The sequence below is a fragment of the Taudactylus pleione genome, unplaced genomic scaffold, assembly GCF_031769625.1.
Source record: "Taudactylus pleione unplaced genomic scaffold, aTauple2 ptg000113l, whole genome shotgun sequence".
NCBI lineage: Eukaryota > Metazoa > Chordata > Amphibia > Anura > Myobatrachidae > Taudactylus > Taudactylus pleione.
In genome coordinates this window covers 10,487,218-10,509,008 of record NW_028284515.1, presented here as the reverse complement: position 1 = coordinate 10,509,008, position 21,791 = coordinate 10,487,218, and the positions used below count along the sequence as shown (strand labels likewise).

Below are 21,791 nucleotides of genomic sequence, written 5' to 3'. Positions count from 1 at the left end.
TGTAGTCCTTTTCTAATTCATTGATACGCTGCATCGTACATATTTGTTACTGCTGACAGAACGGCTGCCATTGCTGTACGCAAAGTTGATGGACTTAATTGTTATGAATATTGGCTCAGCTCACAAAATGGGTGCCCTATTGTGTACAGCAGGGATGGGGAACCTCCGGCCCGCAAGATCATTTCAACAGGCCAGGCCAGCTGTGGCTCTCTCCCTCTCAGCGGCAGTGGGCGTCACCTGCAGCGGCAGCAAAGACAGCACAGCGGGTATCCCCTTCAGCAGCAGCAGAGACAGCGAAGTGGGCGTCCCCTTAAGTGGCAGCGTCCCCCTCAGCGGCAGGCATAGGAACCTGCGGGGTGGTCGGTGCAGGGCTGCTGGAGAGGGGCCATGGTGATAGCAAGCGCTCGCAAGCGGGTCGATGGTGCCCTAATGCGCATGATGTAGGGAGCTCAGTCGTGCGCATACGCGAGACCCGAATAACGGCGGCCAAACCGTCGTTATGGATCTCGCACCAAAGGGGGCGTGCTGTCGATGGTGACTGACCGCACGTCCCCTTTGGTGGGCGTGCCGGGGGCGTGGCTGCCAGACGGAGGCGTTCCCATGGGAACACCTACCGTCTGGGTCCGGCCCCACTGACATCACTAGTGATGTCAGTGGGAGTGATTTTGGCTCTGATAGAGCCAAAATCACTCCAGGGCTTGCAGTCACCGAGACCCTACCGCAGGGTCTCGTCGCAAGCCCGATGGTCGCGATGGTCTTGACCATCATCATGGACGTTCGCTATAGCTGTGGGTGGTCACCCACAGCTATGCGAGCGGCCGGGAGGCCGCTTCATTTTTAAGTAGGAGGGCCCTGATTCAGAGCGAGCGCTCTGGTCAGAGCGTCCGGCTCTGAATCAGGCCCTCTGTTCGGTTGAACCAAGGCATAATCTATTTCGTCTAGAATTTCCGATAGGAAATATGGGTTGGTAATATTTATTAATGCCAAGATAAAGTAATACTCCCACTATTGAAGAAGAAAAGGTTTACAAAACAGAAAATGTGTAAATAAATATAGTTGCATATTTAATGGGGGTATTCCGCTGTGAAGTGAATGTTTTCTACGCCATCTCCCAACCACCAACAACACAAATTTGTCCTTCCAGCCCATAGAGGTGTACAGGAAAATCTAGGATTTTGGGGGACCATAATTGCCGGTAATGTGAGGAGATGAACATATTGACCAGGCATTTCCAATAGGATACCCCCTAATATTTTTATTTTGATAATACTTGTCATTTGAAAATGTGGTGAATATGGATAGTGAGTGTCTGTCTTTTCAATTCAGAATAATTTCTATTATGAGAAGGTGAAGTTGTGTGACATCTGGTTATCAGTGGGTTAATGGACGGGCACAAACAGCACGGCACAGATTAGAAATGATGATTGAAGCTTTCAGGAAAACGAATGTCTGAGACTGGGATGACCTGGTCTAGATCTGCCAGCTGCCGAGTCTTAGATTAGATTGTAAACAAGAGACCGGTGTACAGCCAGTAACAGCATGCATGTCAGTGGGGAGGGTTGATGCCAAACATTATTCTATGACTGATACTTTTTTAATTTTTTAAGCTCTTACTAGATACCTAGTAATATGTAAAAAAAAAACTAAAAAAACCCAACATTTTGTAAAGGCATGTAATATTGTGTGTGTGTATAGAAGTCACTCTGAATATAATTCTTCTAAACACCAGATCATATTTATAGGCCATCCACATAGAGTGGATCTCCCGCTTGATGTCCGTCAGCTTGGCCAGACATGTAAATGGACAAATGGGGGAAGAGCTATCAGATTGGTGTTTGGGCCAAGCTGCCAAATCTCTTGTATCGGAATTGGTATGTAAATCCCGTCAGCGGCAGCCTGGCAGGTCAAAATCCAGACAGCTGAAGGTAAGAACCCTAACCCTCCCCTCTCCCCCCCTAACCATTCCTTAGGGGTGCCTAACCCCAACCTCCCCCCCTAGTGCCTAACCCTAACTTCCCCCTGGTAGTGCCTAAACCTAACCCCCTACCCACAACCTAGACCTAACCCTCCCGGGGGGATGCATAACCCCAACCCCCCCCCTGCTAGTGGTGCCTAAGCCTAACCCCCCCCTTCCCCTAGCCCTCCCAGGGGGTGCCTAACCCTAATTCCCCCCGCGGGTCCCTAGACCTAACCCCCCCCCCCCGCGGCTAGACGCTAAGACACCCGGCATAACTTAGTTTGGTATGCCGGGTGTCGGGATTCCGCAGTGGGACTAATGATAGGCGTCGGGATTTCGACGCCTATTTTTATTCTGAAGTCGGGATGTAAGTGCCGTGATATCTGCGGGCGGGATAGCGCCCGCCGGTATCCTTACTGCATCCCTTGTATCACTACTGACTGAACTCATACTGTATGTCAGTAGCGGTCTTAGCTGGTCCTCTTTGAACAGCCCAATAATGATTAAAGATGTGCGGTTCGGTTTTCCTGAACGCCAAACACACCCGAACTTTGGAGTTCAGAGTCCCGGCTCAGATCACTTTTGGTTTCCGAGTTGAACCAAGTCTCGGCTTGTTAAGGCTCATACACACTTAACGATATGCTCCATGAGTGATATCATTAAGAGTTTCCCATGCATTGCCGGACTCAATGTCGTTAACGACATTAAGCATACACACTGAACGATATTGTTCAGTGACAGCACCCACCCTCATCCCACGTACTTGCATAACCTGACGATATCGTGAGGTTGCCCTGTAAGTATAGGCGATGAAAGACATCGTTAACAATCCGCGGGAGCACGCATTAACGATGTCTTGAAAAAACACTGGACGATATTGTTCGCGATGAACGGTAACGATATAGTTATCGTTCATGTAGTCCAACTTATCGTCTAGTGTGTACGCGGCATAAGTCTGCTGTAAATTCTGAACTTGGATTTAAAAACGGAATCTCAGGTTTTAGATTGCATATAAACAGGTTCAAATTACAGGATTTTAGCTGTATTTATCAATTTTAAAGAGATCCAAAATCATAACATTTGAGGGTGGTTTTTCCAAAACCAAAACACAGGTGTCCGCGAACATCTCTAATTATAAGCCAACCAGCTGCTCTATATCACTGCAATCATCGCAGGTTTAGCGTCACTAGCCAGCGATAGATCGGTACAGAAGGGAAGAACGTACTGTGCTTGCCAGGGAGATGTAATCATGCACCCAAGGTGGTAAAGTTACGTTCTCTTATCATGCACCGCCACTCATAATTTCTTCACAAGACACCCGGTAGAGTGTGACCCCGCCCCACTTGCCAACACCTCCCCTCCCTTCCAGCATTGGGGTCCACTGGTGGCGGCCTTGAAGGTGCAAGAAAAGAAAAGAAGCAAAAGTTTACTACAGTATTAGCTGGGAATGCGAATAGACGCACAACTACGTGAACCTTGAGAGTAATTAGAAATGGACAAACAAAATGTTCAGATTGTTCTTTTAGATCGATGAGGGCTAGTCGCTTGCATATCGATACAGTGCGATCATCAACAGGGGAAAATCAATAGAGTTTTTTTATGGTCATATCAATAATTTGAGCATAGACTCTCTTCGTTCCCAGAATACATCCCTACCAGTACGAATTGCACCATCTTGACTTTACTAAACGTCTTACACTACAGCCACCTGTTTGCAGTTCTTCTGTCTTTCTGTAATGCAGTCACAATTCCTGGTGCCTACAGGGAATGGAATCTAATGTGACTATATGCCAATATTCTGATACATAAGCATCTATGCAATCGCACCGCCCCGTCCTTCACTCGCACGAGCAGCCGTCATCATTATCTGCTGCACTTACACCTGCTCTATGCTGGATGTAGAAGCTACAACTGAATCTGGCATGCAATGTGCATAGGCACGGAATGTAGTTAATATACCTACACCCGGCATCCCAGCTGACGAAATCCCGACGCCAAAATGCCGCTACCTTGCCAGAAGACAGACGCCGGAATCCCAACAGCTGGGATGCCGAACATAAGTATATCGGGGCTGGTTAGGACTTAGCCACCCGGGGGCGGGGGGAGGGTTAGGTTTAGCTGTCACGGGAGGTTAGGATTAGGTACCCCCGGGGGTGGGTTAGGCACCACTGGGGGAGGGTTAGGTTTAGGGACTAATGGGGAGGGTTAGTGTTAGGATGTAGAAACAGAGGGATATTGACAGCAGGCATCCCGACTGCTGAGATTTCCAACCCATTCCCATAGGCACAACTGAAATAGGTAGTAACTCTGGCTACCCACCCATAGAACGTTTCTCTTATGTGCAGATGCCCCATTGCTGCCCAGTATCCACTCAATAACAGCCCATTCAGCTGTCACAGATAAGAGTATGAGTTAGAAACGCTTGTTAGTTTATAACGATGTGTATACAGCACTGTAACGCGTGTACGTTTTGATAAATGTACTAGATGTGGCCGCATTTGAACCTGCACCTCTTGCTTCTTCAATGCAGTGAATATGCAGCAGGATAGGGTATAGTATACGAAGGCGGAATAAGCGTGAGTATAACTAAGAATACTATGTTTTTTGCTGTATGGCTGTTTATGACAGCCTTGTTGCTGGGCAGATTATAAGGCTGTCTGGTCAGCTGGTTGGGTGAGCCAATGATATTGCTTGAAGGAGTGGTCAGATGATCAGTATATATTGGGCTGTGTGAGCATGGACAGCCTCTTGGTCCCTGGATCTTTGAAACCCACCATCCCACCCGTTACTGTTTATGTTGTGTCACACTAACTTTTTCTTCCCAATTCAGGGGAGGCGCAGCATGGCGGGAGTACGCTGCAGCTCAGTGGCTTTATGTGGCGTAAGATACGTTGTGGGGGCACTTGCCCTCGATGAACCTGGCGAATTTGTCCTGCTCCGCACGGGGGGACCCGGGCGCTTTTTGGTACGGAATCGCCTCGGATTGGCCCAGGAGGGAAGTGGGACCCTCGCAGCGTTAGTGCGTCTAGAGGGGGGATGTGTCAGTCGTTCCCCGAGTATTTGAGCAAAGAAAAAGCTAGAACTGAGTCTGCAGCGTCTCTTTGCCACCCTGGTTAGGTTAATTCATTATAAATAAAAGCTGTGACCTTTATTAGCCAAGCTCTTGTTGTCTGTGTCGTTATTTATTAGTTTAAGTTAAGTAAGCTATACAAGGTTGTTAAGGGTTAGAAGCAATAAACCAATGTATTTCTTAAAGAAAAAGACTCCTTTGCGAGGCACACCCCACAATTTCATAAGCACAAGAAATAGAATAGTAGTTAAAACATACCTTTTATTAAATAATCAATAAAAAGAGAAAATCACTAGAATAACTATCTATGACCATATTACGGAGACAAATGAATGATCAAAGCACTAATATCACACACAGAAAAAAAAAAAATCAACCTCCAGGGAGATTTAGGGACAGGTACTATTTCTCTTTTCATCTCTCTGCTCTCTCATTAGTTGCCATTTACTCCGATTCCCTGCGCTGCTTAGTGCAACAGGGATTTCAGGATATTATAGGCACTAACAGCAGAAGCAGACTACACTGTTTCCAATTGGGAAACTCATTCATCGTCCTCTACATTGTAGATAGCAGAATCTGGCCTGTAAGTGCACATACTCTGACTTTTCAATCTATTTAGATGTCATTTGAACCTGCACTCTCCCTGGTATAATAGAGGGACACCTCGTATCACCAGTATATCCATTGTGATTAGATTATGGTACTGTTTGATGGTGAACAGCTTTTTAGTATATATGTATTAGACTATATGTATATTAGATTTATTTAAGTTTCATTGTCGCCTTTTCTCTTTCTTATAATTTATGTGAAATTTATGTGCTGCCTATCTTGTGACATTGCCCTTACTGTACTTAGTGATTGGCATTTATTTCAGATGTATGATTTTTGCTCATGAGCTCTAACTTATGTATCTTTTTTGCTGCATACAGCACTATTAGTCTCTGCATATAGGTGTGTGACTATCACAATGAGGTGTCACATTGAAAATATATGATCTCCATTTTTTGATTTCGGCGCTGCATGCAGAACGACTAGATTCCGTGTATATACATGTGTGCAGCAACTGTAGCAAGTTATACATATTGATGACAACAATACGCTGTCATTTGTATACATTTCAGTTTCTTCCACTATATGCAGAATAATATTTTGGTTTCTGAATACATGTGGGCGGCATTGTTAGCGCAGCTTGCAAAACGTTTTGATCCTGTATATACATGTGCACCAATTACAGCAAGGTACCATACCTATAAACACATACATTATATCTATATCCACTGTAATGATTATGGTTAGATCCTAAGCAGTAACAGACTACATACATCTGTGTTCTATGTATTGCATAGGGATACATGATAACAATGTCTGAGATTATACACATAACTATCCTGTGTCACTATTGTTATTTTTCGTCAATTTTTATTATACATTTTTTTTGTCGGTGTGTGATATTAGTGCTTTGATCATTCATTTATCTCCGTAATATGGTCATAGATAGTTATTCTAGTGATTTTCTCTTATTAAATACTCAATAACAAGAGAAAAAAAAGGTATGTTTACTTTTAACTACTATTCTATTTCCTGTGATTATGAAATTGTGGGGTGTGCCTCGCAAAGGAGTCTTTTTCTTTACCCTCTCTTGCTGCAAATAAACGTACACTCTAGGGAGCACCCCCATCTTTTCCTTGAAGTAGAGACCCTACCGGAGTAGACTTCATTTTCTGACCTACTTTTACTCCTGTGCAATTGTTTTTCCAATTCTCCCCCTCTTCCTTCCTTTTTACTGAATGCAGTGAATATCATGTCCACATACAGCATGCATTTCTTTCATTTTCATTATATAAATCCTAGATCATTCTCTTGACCAAGTTTAACACTGTATTCAGGTAAATAACAGATTAGGGCCAGAAGAAACAAAACTAGCCTACTACACACTCCTTAGGGCACAGCAGAGAGCAGTTCCGTATAGAGGATTTCACTCGGAAGTCAGGACATCTGACTGAACTATGCTTACTCCTGGGCAGTCTTCCACTATACCTAATACCTCAAATGATTTACAAAACAAATAGTTTTAAATTGACTAATATAATGTCCCTTGAAAGGGGCACAAATGGATATATGTAGATTAGACTTATTGATTAAGGAACACTATCAAAATATATGAGGTGGAAACTTCATAATTAAATATAACTTCTGAAAAAAAAAATTTCTAATGTCACAGGACTAGTTCAAAAATAAAATAAATGCTCTACAAAATGATACACATATTCCATAAAAGGCTTAAGCATGCAATTTAATGTTCTTCTGGTAAGAAAACCATTTAGCTATATAATCAGCGAGAAAGCGTGTCTGTCTGTTTGTCTTTTATGTACTGCCAGGTTTTGGACCTAGCTCCACCAAATTTGGCATGGTGGTGTAGTTTGAACAGGGTTAGGATTTTGCCTAGGTTTGAACTTAGGGCCTGATTCAAAGCTGAACGCTCTGACCAGAGCACTCGCTCTGAATCAGGGCCCTCCTCCCTGAAAATGGAGCGTCCTCTTGGACGATCGCATAGCTGTGGGTGACCACCCACAGCATATGCGAGCGTCCATGATGATGGTCTTGACCATCGCGACCATCGGGCTTGCGACGAGACCCTGCGGTAGGGTCTCGATGCCGTAAGCCCAGGAGTGATTTTGGCTCTATCAGAGCCAAAATCACTCCCACTGACATCACTAGTGATGTCAGTGGGGCCGGCTTCAGACGGTAGGCGTTCCCATGGGAACGCCTCCGTCTGGCAGGCACGCCCCCGGCACGCCCACCAAAGGGAGCGTGCTGTCAATCAACATCGACAGCACGCCCCCTTTGGTGCGAGACCCGGAGCGATGGAGAGCCCGTCGCTCACCGGGTCTCGCGCATGACGGAGCTCCCTCCGTCGTGCGCATGCGCAGTGGGGGAACATCGACCCGCTCACGAGCGGGTCTGAATGACCCCCGTAGTCAGGGCCACACACTGTCACACAATCCGTAAAATGGGGACAGTCTTAAATTACAGTTTCATGGGCAGTGGAAATTGTACCACAAAGAAAAACTAACCGCACAAGGTATAGATTATATCTTATTATCTATATAACCCCTAATGCCTTCTTATAGGAAATTAATATATTTTAATTAAACCTGAGAAGGAATATAGGTTTACATGCAGTGTGAAGGAGATGTGATTACAGCCACAGAGGAAAGCTGTCCACAGTTAAGTAACATAGGCCCTCATTCAGAGCCGTACGCTCTGAGCAGAGCGCACGCTCTGAATGAGGGCCGCCCTCCATAAAAATGGAGCGTCCTCCTGGACGCTCGTATAGCTGTGGGTCACCACCCACAGCCTATACGAGCGTGCAGTTTGATGGCCGCGATGGTCGTGACCATCGCGACCATCGAAACTGCGAGCCGGAGCCTGCGGTTGAGGTTTTCAACCGCAAGGCCCGGAGTGATTTTGGCTCTATCAGAGCCAAAATCACTCCCACTGACATCACTAGTGATGTCAGTGGGCCGGCTTCTGAGGGAGGCGTTCCCTTGGGAACGCCCCCGTCAGGGAGGCATGCCCCCGGCACGCCCACCAAAGGGGGCGTGCTGTCAATCAACATCGACAGCACGCCCCCTTTGATCAGACACAACGAGCGAAGGACTTTCCTTCGCTCGTCGCGTCTGGCGCATGCGCACGACGGAGCTCCCTCCGTCGTGCGCATGCTCAGTGCAGACCATCGACCCACTTGCGAGCGGACAGCCGCTTGCAAGTGGGTCTGAATCAGGGCCATAGATTGCAGTGTTATAATCATAGGAAATCTGACAGCATGTCAATTTAATGATTGCAGGATTTTGGCAATGCACTATATGTGAAACACTTCTTGGAGGGTGACTAATGTATGAGGGCAAATAATATCTATACTATAATTAAAATTTGATTCATTCACAGTGCATGATCTATGAGTATTAAATCATCAGCATTTACTCAGATAGAGATATTGAGAGAGAGATAGATCTGTTATATAAAATGTTATGTTGGTATTAATTACCATCCACTCTACTAGTATTTCATGATTAGTGGATAGGATATTACATTGTGAATATCCTCTGTAACATACATCATCCCTATTAGAAGGTGCAATACCAATCCTGGATACAATATATAACAATTGAGACAGACAGCGGCATCCCTGAACACAGCAGTTATTAATCACCATTTATTTCTTTATTCACATCATTTATATAGGTTAGTATTATTTTGCAGTCATTCTTAGGTTATATTTTAATATATATAAAAAAAGTTATATTTTATCTCATTTGATCTTCGTGCACCACAATATACAATTCTTTATTTTTCCAATATCCAGTGGAAATTGGCACTCTGCCAAAAACCTGTGTGAAAGCTACAAAAGTATCCTTTTAGGCAGGATATACACCTGCACGATATCGTCCGAATTAGTGAAATCACAACGACAAATCGGGCATATTGTGCAGTGTGTCTGCCCTATTTGCGTGCTCCCGCGGTCGAATGCGATATCGTGTGATCGGTCGTGCTGCATGGCCAACGCATTATATCGCATGCGGTGCCATACATATTAATGAAGGGTGGAACAAGTTATCATTCCGTCGTTCATTAAACCGTTCAGTGTGTACCGGCACTCACGCGATGTCCAGGGTGAAGACAAATCGCCCTGAACATCGGCATGATTGCCGGTCGTTCAGGTGTTTACCCACCCTTAACCTCATAGTCTGTAAACTTTATGACCCATGCAAGTTCATATTAAGCCCAGAGTTAGTCCTTTTTAAACTGACCATATATACTAGTCCGCCTTCTGTGTTTGCCTGCAAGGGCGTAACTAGAACTTTGGGGGCCACATAGCAAGATCTTAAAAGGCCCCCCTAGAGGTAAAAAAACCCCACATACATTTGACCCCACGCAGAGCCCATTCATGTTATGCCATACAGTAGTAGCCCTTATACACATCATGCCACACAGTAATGCCCCTTACACATTATACCACACAGTAATGCCCTTTAAAGATTATGCCAGATAGTAGTAGGGCTCCAAATAACACATTATTCCACACAATAGTAGTGATCCTAACACATTATGCCACACAGTAATGTCCCTTATAACATTAAACCACACAGTAATCCCCCTGACACATAATGACCTCCCCCAGCAACTCACCTCCCCATGTCCCTCCAGCAGCCTCTCACCTCCACCTGTGTGCCATCAACAGCCAGCAGGTGTGAATTTGGTGCCTAATTACAGCTGGCGCACCGGCGGGCATGGACAGACATCGTTGGCGCAATTTGAAGCTGGCGCTGGTCGTGAGACAATCGGCGTTCAGGACTGGCAGCCAATCAGGAGCCGCCACTGCTGACTGGCTGTCGGTCCGGCCTAGCAACGCTGTCTCTCCATGTCTGCCTGCCAGTGCGCCAGCTGTAATCAGCTGGCGGCCTGGCGGGAAATCATCACCGCTGCCACCCGGGCTCCCTCGGTGGCCCTGACTGGATCAGCCCACCTTGTGTGCATGACTGGGTGCAGGGGGAGTGGCAGGCCACAGAGGCAGCTCAGACACCATAGCAGCCGCACCCCTTGCACTCACGGTAGTTACACCACTGTTTGCAAGCATGTTAGCAAACAGTGAGGTTCTTTACAGGATCAATGGAATGGGGTTATAGGCGAGGACAATGTATATAAATAAAAGTTGCAGGTGTTCTTCGGGGTCCAGTTTTCAACCCAGGCAACCCCGGGTATCCCAGCTAATATAAAATAATTACTAGCAAATGAATGATTAACAATTGATGCTAGGCATCACTCACACAACGGTCAAGTTTCTGCATTGCTGGAGATTTTTAGGAGGTATGTTACAGAATGTGCAAAAAATGCACAGAGTTTTTAATACTTGGTCATGGATGCTTCTCAAACTTGGTCCTCAGGACCCCACAAAGGCCACGTTTTCCAGGTCACCCAGCAGGTGCACAGGTGTAATTATTACTCACTGATACATTTTAAAGAACCACAGGTGGAGCTAATTATTTCATTTGCGATTCTGTGAGGAGACTTGTAAAACATGCACTGTGTGGGGTCCTGAGGACCGAGTTTGCGAACACGTGCACTATACAAAATGTTTACAAAAAAGTGTGAGTGTCACAAATGAAGAAAGACCTGTTCATTGGGAACACATTGAAAGACAATTTTATAATACTAGCAAAAATGTCTTTCATTAGCAAACCACAGAGTTTAGAATATGTAAATATTTTATTATGTCAACAAATTATCTTTGAAACTTACATGCAGATCCTGGATCCTTTGCTGTAAAGTATTTTGTACTCTGTCTTCAGAAAGTTTAGCACACATGAGGCGTTCACACTTGTCTTCCATTTGCTCCATGTGCGGTGTAAGCTCCTCACGTGAACTAGTGTAAGCCTCCCACAGCTGCAACCAGAAGCCAACTGATCGAATACGGCCAGAGAGTTCCTCACATGCGGGAGCCCACCTGTCATTGTACAAACAGCAATATACTGTCAAGATGGATCCATCATCTAGAAACGGTGGAGGCAGCCATTTTGTGGCCAAACCAAAATTCATAAGCACATTGTTTCTCATTTCTCAGTGATGTCACAAGTTTCTATTACATGAGTAGGCTGAATATGCATTTCACAAAATGGCTGTCTGAGATGCAGGTTGGGGGTCATCTTATAACACCGATCGCTGCAATCACAGTACGACTTATTACGGAATATGGTTGCAGGGGACTTGTCAGGGCAGCATTTACCATCCAGAGGCACCGTTCAGAATGCAGCAGAAAATTGATTTAGTATATTCTTTATATTTTAACATTTTGTAAATTTGTCAGTGCTATTTTGCACACCAATAAAAAGTGGTTATTGGTCACCGCAGGAACATACATGGTTCACAGTGTGTTTCTAGATATGTTTATTTATAACATCTGACAGTAGTTCTGTTACTGCATTGACATAAAAATGGTGACATATACAGTGCATCTGGAAAGTATTCACAGCACTTCACTTTTTTCACATTTTGTTATGTTGCAGCCTTATTCCAAAATGGAATAAATTCATTTTTGTCCTCAAAATTCTACACACAATACCCCAGAATGACAACGTGTAAAAAGTTTTTTTGAGATTTTTGCAAATGTAATTAATAAAAAAACTAAGAAATCACATGTACATACAGTATTCACAGCCTTTGCCATGAAGCTCAAAATTGAGCTCAGGTGCATCCTGTTTCCACTGATCATCATTGAGATGGTCCTACAGCTTAATTGGAGTCTACCTGTGGTAAATTCAGTTGTTTGGACATGATTTTGAAAGGCATACACCTGCCTATATTAGGTCCCACACTTGACAGTGCAGGTCAGAGCACTGAAGTCCAAGGAATTGTCTGTAGACCTCCGAGACGGTTTCGTCTCAAGGCACAAATCTGGGGAAGGGTACAGAAATATATCTGCTGCTTTGAAGGTCCCAATGAGCACAGTGGCCTCCATCATCCGTAAATGGAAGAAGTTCGGAACCACCAAGACTCTTCCTAAAGTTGGCCGGCCGTCTAAACTGAGCGATCGGGGGAGACGAGCCCTAGTCAGGGAGGTGGCCAAGAACCCAATGGTCACTCTGTCAGAGCTACAGCATTCCTCTGTGGAGAGAGGAGAACCTTCCAGAAGGACAACCATCTCTGCAGCAATCCACCAATCAGGCCTGTATGCTAGAGTGGCCAGACGGAAGCCACTCCTTAGTAAAAAGCACATGGCAGCCCGCCTGGAATTTGCCAAAATGCACCTGAAGGACTCTCAGACCATGAGAAACAAAAGACTGAACTCTTTGGCGTGAATGCCAGGTGTTATGTTTGGAGGAAACCAGGCACCGCTCATCACCAGGCCAATACCATCCCTACAGTGAAGCATGGTGGTGGCAGCATCATGCTGTGGGGATGTATTTCAACGGCAAGAACTGGGAGACTAGTCAGTATAGAGGGAAAGATGAATGCAGCAATGTACAGAGACATCCTGGATGAAAACCTGCTCCAGAGCGCTCTTGACCTCAGACTGGGGCGACAGTTCATCTTTCAGTAGGACAACAACACAGAAGCACACAGAAAATATATCAAAGGAGTGGCTTCAGGACAACTCTGTGAATGTCCTTGAGTGGCCCAGCCAGAGCCCAGACTTGAATCCGATTGAACATCTCTGGAGAGATCTGAAAATGTCTGTGCACCGACACTTCCCATTCAACCTGATGGCGCTTGAGAGGTGCTGCAAAGAGTAATGGGCAAAACTGCTCAAAGATAGGTGTGCCAACCTTGTGGCATCATATTCAAAACGACTTGAGGCTGTAATTGCTGCCAAAGGTGCATCAACAAAATATTGAGCAAAGGCTGTGAATACTTATGTACATGTGATTTCTTAGTTTTTTTCTTTAATTAAATTTGCAAAAATCTCAAAAAATATGAGATATGGTAAGAACTTACCCTTGTTATCTCTATTTCTACGAAGTCCATAGGGTTCCACAGGATACCTTGGGGTATAGGTGTGACGTCAGTCGCAGGGCACCAAAGAGTTAAGCTTTCAGCCTCCCAGGATGCACTAGGTCCCCCTCCTATATCCCCCGCCCCCGGGCCAAGGCACCTCAGTTAGTTACCAAGCCATAGGCCGGAGGAGGAGAAGGAAGAGAGAGAACAAAGATCTGGACACATACAAGAATCACATTCTCACCAGAGGGAGACGGAAAACCGGTGACCAGAGCAAAGCCCATCTGCAGCACAGGTGCGACAGGGCGGGAGTCCTGTGGAACCCTATGGACTTCGTAGAAATAGAGATAACAAGGGTAAGTTCTTACCATATCTCATATTTTCTACTTCAGGGTCCATAGGGTATCCACAGGATACCTTGGGGATGTCCCAAAGCAGTATCCTTTAAGGGTGGGGACGCTCCTGTGCAGAAAGGAGACCTAGTGGAATGAGCCTTAAGAGAAGGAGGGACCGGTAGGCCTTCATGAAGATAAGCTTCAGAAATAGCCATACGGATCCAGGCTGCCAAAGTTTGCTTTGAAGCAGGCCAACCCCTTTTTACAGAAGCCATAGAGGACAACAAAGCGTCCGACTTCCTAAACGAAGAAGTGCGGTCAACATAAGTCCTTAAGGCCCGCACAACATCCAAAGAGGCCTCACCCACGGAAAGACCCGGTGAGTTAAAGGCCGGAACAACTATTTCCTCGTTAACATGAAACTGGGAAACAACTTTGGGAAGAAACTCGGGCCGAGTGCGGAGCACTGCCCTGTTCCCATGAAAAACCAAGAAAGGGGGTCTACAAGAAAGAGCCCCTAACTCAGAAACACGTCTGGCCGAAGCAACGGCCAGAAGGAAAACAGTCTTAGCTGTTAGCCATTTAATATCCACTGAGCCCAGTGGTTCAAACGGCGGTCCTTGGAGAGCCCTCAGGACCACAGCCAAATCCCAAGGCGCCACAGGTGGAACAAAGGGCGGCTGAATATGGAGAACACCTTGCATAAAGGTGCGCACATCCGGGATTGTAGCAATCCTACGGTGAAACCAGACAGATAGGGCCGAAACCTGTACCTTCAAAGAAGCAAGGCGAAGCCCATGATCTAGTCCCGCTTGCAGGAAGGCGAGAATCCGAGACAGACGAAACTCCCGCGGTGCATAACCTCTCGGTCGACACCACTGGAAGAACGTATGCCACACGCGATGGTATATCCTCGCGGAAGACGGTTTCCGAGCTCGTAACATGGTACGCACCACAGAGCTGGAAAACCCCCGGGACCTCAGCATGGCCGTCTCAACAGCCACGCCGCCAAAGACAGCCGAGTCAGGTCCGGGTGAAGACAAGGACCCTGAGACAGAAGGTCCGGTCGTAGCGGCAACCGCAGAGGACTGTCCACGGACAGACCCTGAAGGTCTGAGAACCAGTGCCGTCTGGGCCACGCGGGAGCTATCAACAGGAGCGTCCCTCCTTCCTGTTTGAATTTCCGGATTACCCGTGGAAGAAGGGAGACCGGAGGGAACAGGTATGCGAACCTGAACGTCCACCGGACGGACAGAGCATCCACCAGAGACGCCCCTTCGTCTCTTGTGCGAGACCCGTACACCGGCAACTTGTTGTTGTGCCGGGACGCCATGAGGTCGATTTCTGGAAGACCCCACCTGTCCACCAGTAGTTGAAAAACGTCCGGGTGCAGGGACCATTCCCCTGGATGAACGTCCTGGCGACTTAGAAAGTCCGCCTCCCAATTTAGCACTCCCGGGATGAAGACCGCTGATATGGCCGGAAGATTGCGCTCCGCCCAAACCAGGATCCGAGAGACCTCTACGAGAGCCGCCCGACTGCGAGTTCCTCCTTGCCTGTTTATGTAGGCCACGGTGGTAGCATTGTCCGACTGGACCTGCACCGGGTGACCCTGGAGAAACCGCTGTGCCTGCAGGAGAGCATTGAAGACCGCACGGAGTTCCAAGATATTTATTGGAAGCTCCGCTTCTGTCGGCGTCCACCTGCCCTGGAACAAGTGTGGACCCGAAACTGCTCCCCAGCCCCGAAGACTGGCGTCCGTTGTCAACAGGACCCAATTTGGAACCCAGAACGGACGTCCCTTGTTGAGGTGGGTCGTCTTTAACCACCACGCAAGGGACAGGCGAACCTCCGGGGTGAGCACAATCGTCTGGAACTTCAGAGACTGAGGCAGCCCGTTCCACTTGGACAGGATCAGGTGCTGCAGAGGTCTGGAGTGAAACTGGGCGTATTCCACCATGTCGAACACCGACACCATGGAGCCCAGTAACCTCATCGCCGAGTGTAAGGACACCCGGCGGCTGTGCAGACAACTGCGCACCCTTGACTGTAAAGCAGAGATCTTGTCCTCCGTCACGAAGATCCTTTGCTGTCCCGAGTCCAATAAGGCTCCAAGATGCAGAATCCTCCGAGACGGGATTAGAGTGGACTTCTGCCAGTTGATTAGCCAGCCGTGCCATTGCAGCAGTGCAATGGTCAGGTCCAAGTGGTGTAACAGGAGCTCTGGAGATCCTGCCACCAATAACAGGTTGTCCAAGTACGGCAACATGCGGACTCCTTGCAGCCGCAGAGAAGCCGCCATGACCGCCATCACCTTGGTGAAAACACGTGGTGCTGTCGCCAGGCCAAAAGGTAACGCCCGAAACTGGAAGTGGTCGCTGCGGATTGCAAACCGAAGGAACTCTTGATGGCGCAAAAGAATAGGGACATGCAGGTAAGCGTCCTGTATGTCCAATGACACCATGTAGTCCCCAGGTTCCAGCGCCAGAATGATGGACCGTAGGGTCTCCATCCGAAACTTCGGGACCCGCAAAGACTTGTTGAGTGCTTTGAGGTTGAGAATCAGACGATATGACCCATTGGGTTTCTGTACCAAAAATAGATTTGAATAGAAACCCTGGCCCCTCTGGGAGAATGGAACAGGCACTATAACTCCAGCCTGGAGCATAGTGTGCAATACCTTCCACAGCTCCGTAGCCTTGTTCCGGTCTGATGGTAGACCCGTGGTGAAGAATCGAGCCGGGGGTCTGTGCCGGAAGGAGAGGGCGTACCCGTGGGAGACCACCTCCAGAACCCAAGTGTCTGTCGTAGTGAACGACCAACACCGGGAGAACTGCAGCAGGCGGCCTCCCACCCTGGGATCCCCCAAGGGGAGACCCGGACCGTCAGGCCGCAGGCTTGTCATCTGGCTTGGGGGCCGGACGTCTGGTACTCCATGCCTGTTTCCGGGGCTTGACCGATTTCTTAGGGCCAGCCTGTCGAGGAAACGACTGTGGTTTGGGCCTGCCCTGGGCCCTAGATGACCGAAAGGACGATGGTCCAGAACCAGAAGGAGCAGCGGCCGACGGGAGACAAGCAGATTTGGCTGCCGCCAGCGTGGCCACAATCTTATCCAGATCTGGACCGAAGAGAACTTCTCCGGTAAACGGCAACGCTTCCAGACCTTTCTTGGAATCTGCGTCCGCCTTCCAGGATCGCAGCCACAAGGTGCGACGAGCAGCTACCGCTGCTGAAGAAATTCTAGACACCAGAGTACTAATGTCTAGAGCCGCCTCGTTGATGTAGGTGGCCGAATCACGGAGATTGCCAATCAACTCCGCCTGTTCGGCCGGACAGTCGGATTCAAAAGAAGCCTCTAATGAATCCGCCCAGCGCTCCATCGCTCTGGCAACCCAGCAAATGGCCATAGCCGGCCGTGCTGCCCCCCCTGCAAGGGAATAAGCGGACTTCAGGCAGATTTCTACCTTGCGGTCCGTAGCATCCTTAAGGGAGGACATGGATGGCATCGGCAATGTGGCACTACGGACAAGACGGGTCACGTGAGAATCCACCTGTGGAGGGGATTCCCACTTAGCAAAATAATTATCCGCGAACGGATAAGCCACCGCCAGGCGTCTCTGCGGCTGGTATCTTTTGCCAGGTTGTTTCCACGCCTCCTCTAAATGGTCCACCAACTGACCCGAAAGAGGAAAGACTGTGGCATCGCCCTTCACATCTTTGAAAAAGGCATACTTAGATTTAGCCGCTGGGGGAACTTCGTCCTCAATCACCAAGGCTGTGCGGACCGCCCAAATAAGTCCAGGAATATATACTTTGGACTTAGCATCAGCGTCCTTAGTATGGAGAGGTTCCTGATCGTAAGGATCCAGAATCTCCCCATCATCAGACGTCCCTTCGTCATCCTCATAAGGAGCGGACAGAGACGCCACCGGCCTTTTATGAGGCCGCATCACAGACTCCCCTTGCAACACATCCGACAAGTGCTGTACAGAACTCGTCAGGGAGTTAACCCACGCTGGCTCCTGAGAACCCGGGAGCGGGGAAATAGGGAGACTGTGGGGTACCACCAATTGTCGTGGGAACCCCTGCATGGGTGACGACACCACAGACTGCTGGGACAAACCCATCGGAGTAAACGCGGGCTGCGGAGCTAACTGGCCCACTAAAGCTGTTAACGCCTGAGCGAAACAAGCCCAGGGCGGCTCCTGTACCGGTGCTGTAACCGTAATAGGCCGCGCCATGGACAAACACTGCCGGCAAAGGCCCTCCGCACTACCCTCCCCCTCCGCTAACGGTACTTTGCACGTGGTACACTGTAGCCGGAGGGGAAAATCACTTTCAGACATGATGGCACCACGTATGTGACCTCTCTCACCAATTAAGTATTAAATAGGCGAGAGACCACCCTGCAGCACCGCACCGCACCGCAAGGGCTTTAGCAGAAAGAACAGGGACAGTAATAAAGCTGACAGTTTAGAGAAGAAAAGTTACAGGCAGCAGCGCTAGCACAGTCACATACAATGCAGAGAAATAACAATTCCTGCACTAACAGCGCTGATCACTCAACTACACAGACACAGGGCCTGGTAGGACACAGCGCTGCATACACAGACCTGAGCCACAGCGGAGAAGAGGTATGCGGGGGGACCCAGACCACGATGCTTCCTTCCAGACTTCCAGCAGCGTTCACCATGCGTTGCAGAGAAGATGGCCGCCGAGGAGCAGAGAGAAGCTGGCCTGGGGGAGGAGCGCTGACACAGGACCAGTCAACACAGTGCAGAGAGGGCTGTGTGCAGCGGGGGAGGCGCCAGCTGTGAGACAGGGAAGGCGCGCTCCCCTGGCATGCATTTAACCCCTGGGACGCCGCAGCGCTACCGCTCTGCTGCGGTCCGCTGTCCCAGGGGGTAGTGGAAGCGCAGGTTGGTCGCCTGGCTCCACGCTGCAGCCAGTCCCCAGGGAGCCCCCTGCCTGGGGACTTAGGACCATGTGATCAGCGGGGACCCACCGCGGGACCCCGCTGCTTACCTCTGTCCCCCTTGAATCCGGCCATGGTCCGGAGCATCTGGGGTCACCGCTAGCTGTGACCCCAGACGCCCACCAGCATCCCCGGATCAGTACCGGCGTTCTGGTACCGGCGGGGTGTAGGGAAGACAGCATGGACGTCAGGACTGACTGTCCATGCTGTTCATCCAGATGTGCAGCCACAGCTGCATGAAGAAAAAGCTTCAGGGGCTCTTCTAGCCCCCACTCCAACAGGTGCACCCGACTCCGGCCGGGCACCAAACTAAACTGAGGTGCCTTGGCCCGGGGGCGGGGTATAGGAGGGGGACCTAGTGCATCCTGGGAGGCTGAAAGCTTAACTCTTTGGTGCCCTGCGACTGACGTCACACCTATACCCCAAGGTATCCTGTGGATACCCTATGGACCCTGAAGTAGAAATACTTTTTACACATTGTCATTATGGGGTATTGTGTGTAGAATTTTGAGGACAAAAAATAATTTATTCCATATTGGAATAAGGCTGTAACATAACAAAATGTGGAAAAATGGAAGCGCTGTGAATACTTTCCGGATGCACTGTATGCTACAATGTAAGGTCATGGCTGGGACACAATAAGAATATGCAATTATCTATGAAGGTGGCCATTAAAGATGCAGCAGCAAATTACACTAAATACTGTATATGTATAGCCTGTACCTAAAGCAACACAAACCACACACACAGCCCAGCAAGCACTACAAATATACACTGTATATACAATCTAGGGCAACATTCTTTGGTGAAAACAGGAAGGGACCAGTCTTACACATATGTCAAGCAGAGAAATGTAATCAATAGTGTTATACTGGAGAGTTATCATGTATGTGAACAGCTTCCTCAAAATATCTTGCATGCATTGGAATAGCTGGGTGCTGCATCAATAAACGGGGACCTGAGAGCTATACCAACAATTGCCTTCGCTATATTTCTACCCTCTGCTGTCAAGATGGGAACCAAGGGGTTCATGGTTAGGACCTGGCAATTAAAATACAATTCTGGTGCTTAACAATACTAACAAATATTGTATAAGATAGGATACAGTACAGGACTGCAGCAGATATCAAACTCTGGGACTGATTCAGAGCCGGACGCTCTGAACGAGCGCCCGCTGTGAATCAGGGCATGTTATTTTTTTTTTTTTAATAGTGCGGCCTCATGGACGCTCGCATAGCTGTGGGTTACCACCCACACCCTGTGCGAGCGTCCATGATGATGGTCGCGATGGTCAAGACCATCGCGACCATCGGGCTTGCGACGAGACCCTGCGGTAGGGTCTCGGTGACCGCAAGCCCTGGAGTGATTTTGGCTCTATCAGAGCCAAAATCACTCCCACTGACATCACTAGTGATGTCAGTGGGGCCGGACCCAAACGGTAGGCGTTCCCATGGGAACGCCTCCGTCTGGCAGCCACGCCCCCGGCACGCCCACCAAAGCGGGCGTGCTGTCAATCAACATCGACAGCACGCCCCCCTTGGTGCAAGACCCATAACGACGGCTACCCCGCCGTTATTCGGGTCTCACGCATGCGCACGACGGAGCTCCCTCCGTCGTGCGCATGCGCACTAGGGCACCATCGACCTGCTTGCGAGCGCTCAGCGCTTGCGAGCGGGTCTGAATCAGGCCCTCTGTGTCTGTTTGAAAATATAGAAAACAAGAAAGCTGGAGAATCTGCGCTGTCTCTATATTGTATTGCTGAATATGATAAGGTAAATGCAATTAGTAAATAAAAACATGCGAATACAAAAAAAATATTTAATACATATTATTATCACATAACAAAGTATTATAACACAATAAAAAACAAAAAGTGAATGTAAAAATAGATCACTAGTATAGTTAGTATACAATGATACAATTGTTGCCAGTAGTTTTAATTAGACTCAGCTGCAGTCCAACTAGGAAAAAAGGTGTACTTAGGTCTGGTATTACAGAGCGCTCTTTGAATACCAAATCAACAATGTTTCCACATAAGAGAAAAAATTGTTAAATGACAGCTAGTTATGTAGCAAGCTGACAATCTTCTCCGTTGCATGCAGTGCAAAATGTATAGTAAGTTCACCGTTGATGGCACAGCTCGTATGATATTCAGACACTATACAGTATCCCGGATAAAGACAGCTTTTATGTAAAGTGAATAATACAATATGACCCAGGCAGAATCCCGAATAATACACACAAGTCAGTATGTAAAGACCTGATGGTGTTCTCAGTTGTAATATACCAAATGTAGCCGCTGGGTTAATATTAGAAAAACTGGCCAAGACGGATGAAACTGAGTCAGCTGCACTGCATATCATAGTGATGCTGAGAGTAGTCACGGGTTAAAGAACAGGCAAATATGGGGGCCCCCCTTGTGGTACCGTCCGTTATGCCGTGTATCCAAATTGAAAGCTGCCGGTATGATACGTAACAACAATGCAGCGTTCCTGTGTGTGTTTACCGGGATGTGCTTGCAACCAAGCCGGATCCTGCTGGTGCGATGGTGTGACTGCAGGGTCTTGAATAAGAGCCGTAAGCCGGGAGTTCAGAGTGTCAGCTGGCAACAGTATCCAATGATGTGAAAGTCCCGGGTAACGCGTTTCGTCACCAATCATGTGACTTTTTCTAAGGACCTGGCAATTATACTTAGTTCGCACAACATTCTCTTTGTTAGTAGGGCAAGCGTAGAGGAGTTTCATATAATATGTCATTGTGATGCGAATATATGATGTTTTACAATATGAAACCACACTATGGGCCTGATTCAGAGCCACTCGTAAGCGGCAGTACGCTCGTTCCGAGCGATGTTCGCACATCTGCGCATGCGTACGGATCGTTATACGCATGCGCGAACCAGTCAGTGCGGCCGAAATTCATGTGCTCGCAATATAGCGAATGCCTGCTATTTTGAGTGAC

The 21,791-nt window shown here is 47.9% G+C and overlaps 1 protein-coding gene across 1 annotated transcript in view; it reads right to left on the bottom strand.

Annotated features, from left to right (window-relative positions):
* SYNE2 (spectrin repeat containing nuclear envelope protein 2) overlaps positions 1-21,791 on the bottom strand; it is a 455,935-nt gene that overhangs the window by 63,071 nt on the left and 371,073 nt on the right. Inside the window, exon 85 of the mRNA XM_088471237.1 lies at positions 11,328-11,532. Within this exon, the coding sequence (XP_088327363.1) occupies positions 11,328-11,532 (205 nt within the window). The remainder of the gene's footprint in view (positions 1-11,327; positions 11,533-21,791) is intronic.